At 33.7% G+C, this 6,309-nt stretch overlaps 1 protein-coding gene across 2 annotated transcripts; it reads right to left on the minus strand.

Moving 5' to 3' along the window:
* Window positions 1–2,588: 2,588 nt before the first annotated feature.
* On the minus strand, window positions 2,589–5,692 carry LOC123540824 (cholecystokinin receptor type A-like). 2 transcript variants are annotated; one of them, XM_045326140.2, is made up of 2 exons: window positions 5,549–5,692; window positions 2,589–5,208 (listed from the first exon to the last, which is right to left on the minus strand). In XM_045326140.2, exon 2 carries the CDS (start codon window positions 5,175–5,177, stop codon window positions 3,903–3,905), a length of 1,275 nt encoding a protein of 424 aa, XP_045182075.2. In that variant the 5' UTR covers window positions 5,178–5,208; window positions 5,549–5,692; the 3' UTR covers window positions 2,589–3,902. The 2 variants fall into 2 exon arrangements, with proteins under 2 accessions (XP_045182075.2, XP_045182074.2); XM_045326139.2 differs by having other exon boundaries at window positions 5,454–5,611.
* Window positions 5,693–6,309: the final 617 nt, after the last annotated feature.

Raw genomic sequence — 6,309 nt, forward strand, 5'->3', positions numbered from 1 at the left:
TATATAAACCATGTGACCCCAGGGGCAGGGCCATATTTGACCCCAGGGGGATAATTTGAACAATCTTGGTAGAAGACCACTAGCTGATGCTACATACCAAATATCAAAGCACTAGGCCCTTTGGTTTTGGACAAGAAGATTTTCAAATTTGTTTCCCTATATAAGTCTATATAAACCATGAGACCCCCGGGGCGGGGCCATATTTGACCTTAGAGGGAGAATTTGAACAATCTTGATAGAAGACCACTAGATGATGCTACATACCAAATATCAAAGCCCCAGAACCTGTGGTTTTGGACAATGATATTTTTAAGCTTTTCCCTATATAAGTCTATGTAAACCATGTGACCCCCGGGGCGGGGCCAAATTTGACCCTAGTAAGATAATTTGAACAACCTTGGTAGAGGACTACTAGATGATGTTACATACCAAATATCAAAGCCTTATGACCTGTGGTTTTGGACAAGAAGATTTGTAAAGTTTTTCTTTTCGGTTGCCATGGCAACCAGAGTTCCGTGTGGAATTCAATTCTTTGAACAATTTTGAAAGGGGGCCATCTAAGGATCATTCCTGTGAAGTTTCATCAAAATTGAACTGGTGGTTTAGGAGGAGATGTTGTTTAAGGGAAAGTGTGGACGGACGGAGGGACGCCGGACGGTGAGCGATCACGATAGCTCACCCTGAGCCTTTGGCTCAGGTGAGCTAAAAACATGTCAACAGGACATAGTTTTAATATTAACTGAGTTTAAATACGGTCTCTGAAAGCATATGTTGCATCAACAAATGATACGATTGTATTTACATCTTGATACTGGCCTTCGAACTAAGTATTGTCATTATTCTGTTCGTTCTATTTTACGCATATAAAAAGAAAATAGGTATCATATGCTATTAATTTTACTCATTCTAGCCTGGTTAATACTTATATTAAGTGCACGTCTACGTAATGAAAGGGTTCAGAGAGGGGCAATTACATTTCATTTTCGTACTATTAAAGTACCGATGTTATTCTTTTGGTATGTTAAATAGGTTGAAAGGAATAGGTCCATTCACTTTATCAAAAGTATTCTAGTAACAGTTCTCTTTATTTACGAATAAAATGTTAGTATTCTAAAACAAAGGATGTGTTCTTTTTGTTATTCATAAAAGTGTTTAAATTCCAGAATCATGTTTAACGATTATGCAAGCAATGTATAGATAATGCCGTTCTGCATTAGTAAATGTTATGAATGTAATTAGATGCTACATCTTGAAACTGTATGTTTTTCAAGTAAGAAAAAACATTGCAAAAGGCTAATTCCTTCAAGCTACCAAAATTTATTTTCTAAACTTCCATTTTTGTAAGATATGTTTTTAGTAATAAATGAGTTTTGTACATTATGCTTCTGATTCCAAAAAGCTCTTGACCTAGGTAAGTATTTATCTGTGCTTAACAAGTATAAACCGCAAGATAATTAATCTTTGGTAACTTTAATGTAGATTTAGCTAGTTTTCAATACATGAATAAATCGCTGCATCATTGACACGGGTGTTTCAATGAGTGTACAGACAACATTACTTTAACCAGTTTAGCGATAAAGAACTGTTACAGTAACACTTGGTCTTTAAAACTGAAGGATGATTGAGCAAAATGTTACAATTATGAACAGGTGTAACATCATCATAGAACTGATAAATAAATGAGCAGTTTATATTGATATCTAGCACTATGCCTAATTCTAACACGACCCAATTTGTTTCCCTTTTGAACAAACAAGGCTGAAAATTGTGTGTCATTATGCAACAGTTCATTTTTCTGACGTCACAATTATAACGTCATAGCGTCCAACGGCATAGCGGCGTGCCAGAAAAGAACTCAACAGAAAACAGGCAAACATTTGATGGCTGTTGGCAAGGATGTATTTGCTCTTGAATAAAATCATTGTTTGCCGTTTAGATGCGTATTATTATATCACTCGGGCTGCGCCCTCATGATACAATTCCTTCTTATCTAAACTCCAAACAATGGTTTTATTCAATGACAAATCACTGTTTGGGATATATTATTTCTTAAGCAATGCAATTCTGATAGGCCAACTAAGTTCTGTCTTGTATATCACGCTTCTTAAAATGCAGGACTTTTTATACCGCATATCTCACTATTATCCACTGTTATAAATTGTTTTCTTTTTATCTTTATGTAAAGTATCACACCCAAAAGTTAACTTCTAATAATTTTATTTTTATTTCATCATTAATTGAAACTCGTAATGAATCTCGCAATTTTAAAAATTAAAATTAAAAGAGAACCATTTAAATTGTTGTGTTTAGTTTTGTTATTTGCAAAATATTACATAGATTATGGAATAACACAAATGATATGGAAACGTCATAAACTTCTTGCCTTACTACAATTCGCTGACCATCTTTTTTATTAAAAGATATTTCTTGTTTATTACCATCAATTTTTAGCAAACCCAAGGTCATAATGCACATTTTACCCTATTTGTAGGCAAATAACTGCATTCATTTTCCTTCTCCTTGTGTCATTGTATGCATGTGTATATCAAGTATTTCTTTTGTGTAATAATGGAATAAGGAAAACTGAATCTCACTTTGAGTCATTTAATTTATCAAAGGGTGTAAAAAAAGTGAAACATGTCTTGTAATAACACAGATAAAATTTCCACAGTCATATAGTTTTGGTTTGATGTGCAGGAATAACGCGTACAATTTGCTTTAAATCATTGAAAAATGAAATAAAAATGTGTGTGTTTTACACGTAAGATAAAAAAAATCTTTATTTAGGAAAGAGTTTTACACCTGAAATATAGCATATTATCATGTAAAACTAATTTGCCACCGCAGGCGCAATTAACACAACAAATGAGCGTAATTGCTTACGAATAACGAAATATAAACATTCACAATAATTTAAAATCAATAATTTTTTGTCAGTTTCAATTTGAGAAAAAAAATCAATTAATATCAACATTTTATTGTGCTTGCTTTGAAACCCTTGATTTGCAAGGGATCAGACGTTGATGAAATAATAGAAGTAAACATGCAGCTGGAACAATTAGAGGACGCATAAGTCGATAAGCATTTAATCCTATATTTATCAAAGACTGTAAAAAGTAAAGTTACATTTGTTTTTAATTTTATCGCCGTTTTTCAACGGTATTATAGTTATGAAACGGCGGGCAGTTAACATTACCAGTGTTCCTGGATTCTGTACCAGAACAAACCTGTTCTCCGCAGGTAACTGCCAACTTCCCTACATAAATCAGAGGTGGAGGATTTCAGACACAATGTATTTTATCAAATCATCACGGAGAACAAACGTCTCGCCTGTGGATTGTACTCACTACCCAGAGATCCGTATGGCGGGTCCCCTAAGTAGATTTATAGCAATGCTAGAATTACACTCAGTTTCAAAAGAAAGTGTGCACTTAGTTTTCTGTTATTTTTTCTCGGTTATTTTCATGAAAACTTATAATGTTTGGTACCAAAATGTAAATCAGTTCGTAAACAAATTGGTGTGCATTTTAGATTTTGAGTTATACCTGAGAGTTAGTGTATGAAAAAATGAAACAAAAACGTCGGGGAATTTTTTAAAATATTTAAACTTTAAAAGTGCATACTTTTTTTTGGAACTGAGTATATATACATGTACGGAGTGACCCTTGTAGCTGATATCGTTTCTTGCTTTTCAATATCAATACGGAGTAACATCACACGCATCACTATAATGATATAATTTAGTGAATAATGTGAAAAAGAAAAGTATTAAAGTACAAGAGAAAAATGATCGCCATTGTATTTTGCAACTTTTCAGCAAGTCAGTCAGTATTTCATTATTGCCAATCGACATGTATATCTTCGTTATGAAGATACTTTAATGTAATAGTTCAACCATCCTATCAGCCTTGGCTACTATTCACGGTTGATTTGTTTATCTGACACTTGGTGAAAACATCTTTCATATATCGTCTATACTGGGTATTAAATACACAGAATATGATCGGATTAATTACGCTGTTCCAGAATGGAGACCTCAGAGCGAATTCTATTCCCGTATGAAGTTCGTCTTCTGTAGTGGCAGACGTTTGGCGTATTCCGACAGTGACTATGAAGTAAGGCGTGAAGCAAATGGCAAAGCCTACAGTTACTGCAAACATCATTATGGTGAGTCTGCGCTCTGACCTACTTGTCTTGGATGATTTGGAAACCCTCCTGACATTTTCGACACATTCTGTGGCAAACTTTGATTCAGAACTAGCGGTAGAAATTGCTACTGCAGAAACATTTAAGATTTCGGTGTTTATATTGCTACCCAGACTGAAATGCACGGCTTGATTCTTTGTCAAAGGAACTGTTGTGCCTCTGTCATTTTCCACATCTTCATCACTTTGAAGTGTTTTACTGTTGAAATCAGACGTACTTTGTCTTGACAGTGCAGAAGAAGATTTGTGCAAATGAACTGTCCTTCTGTTATGATTTCGTAGTTCTCGCCAAATGTTACCATACGTGAATACAAACGTTACGAAACACGCCGTGATCGTCAGAGCATCTAGAACATGAAATACTATTACAACTAAATGCAAATCTGGACTGTCCGTGTTGGTGCAGTAATGTCCTGTGATATAAGGATTAACTTTATCCGATGTGGAAATATTCACTTTTACAGGACTGTATGTTATGAAATCGTGTGATGAAAACACCATTGAAAAGACTGACGTAATGATGACTGCGACTGTTGCAGATTTCACAGTTAATTGTTTGCCAAGAGGCTTACACATCCGTCTATATCTATCGATAGAGATTATCCACAGAGTAAACACTGATGACACAACAAACCAGTGATCGAAAAAGTACATGACTTTGCAAAGGATTTCGTCCGTGAATAGAATATTTACGAACAGGTCGGCAATAGTTGTAAAACACAAGAAGCAGACAATAAGATCTAGTATTGCCAAAAGTCTGATCAAAGCTATTGTGGATGTCATTTTCACTCTATAACCATAGAATATGATTGTCAGAATGTTACCGATTATGCCTACAAATGCAATAATAAACAAAACTGTAATTAATGGAATATGCTCTTCAACTTTCTTTCGATGGGCCTCTTGCAAGAGTCTTTCCGTATCCGGTGAAGAAATCCGGGAAGCATTTGTAACCACTTCACTATCACTCATATTGCCTTTTTTGCTTTCAACATTTAACCATCTGAAAAATAATAACATTGATTTAGTCATGGCATGTTTTTCACAAACATTGTTAATATCGTTTCCAATAGTAATTCTGAATGAGTTTCGATGTCAGTTTTGACAATAAAAGTAAACTAGTCATTTTTTGTTGGTACACAATCATCAGCTTATTACACGAATGACCAAGCATCTATTTCAAATTTGTCGAGTATCTATTCATAGACGTATGATTAAAACATCTCTAAGTATAAATCATGATCGTACTTAACGTCAAGGCGTAGATATTTCCCTTTTCACCTCCACTGCATAATGATTCGGTTAGAAAAATCAAATCTTAAAAATCCTTATTATTTACATACCACATGAATTTTCCAAAATCAGTTACACTTGTATGCTCATATTGCATTCAAATTTCAAATAGTAATAATAATAATACTCAAACAATCGTCTAAAGGAAACAAGTTGATTGTTTCAAGTATCAATGTGACCAAGTGGTTTTGAGAATTATCACTGAATTCAGATCTTTTAAATGTATGACTCACACAGTCCATGGTCACGACATTTTCATTTTGCCATTTATTACAGAAACCTTTAAATACCTTTGACGCTTTTTAACGGTTTTATGTGAAGTAAGAGTTTATTTATGGACTTTGGCGCATTTAAACGATTTTATGTGAAGTAAGGAATAATTTGTATATTTTGACGCCAAACGAATCTGTTAGTAATATTCATTGATAAAACAAGATAGAAAAAAAATCCATTTCGTAAAAATTCATGGTAAATACTTTTACTTTACATATCTATTCTAACAAATATAGATAACAAATAAGCATCATTTCCCGTATGTATGCTTTAAAGATGAATAGTGTCCATCAGATCGTGAGACAAATAAGCATAGATTAAAAGAGGATAATACATGAGTATCATGTCATATCAAATTTATTGAACGAGTTTAATAAATTGATAAAATGCGAGGCTCTTCCAAGCTCTTTATTAATTTTATTCAACGAGTTTAATAAATTCAATGCGGAAAGTCACAAATGTAATATTCGTTTGATCACATGTTAGCTTTTCCAGCTTAAAAATAAAAAAAATCTTCTTTCCTACCTATTATAGACCA

The sequence above is a fragment of the Mercenaria mercenaria genome, chromosome 16 (assembly GCF_021730395.1).
Source record: "Mercenaria mercenaria strain notata chromosome 16, MADL_Memer_1, whole genome shotgun sequence".
NCBI classification, from domain to species: domain Eukaryota; kingdom Metazoa; phylum Mollusca; class Bivalvia; order Venerida; family Veneridae; genus Mercenaria; species Mercenaria mercenaria.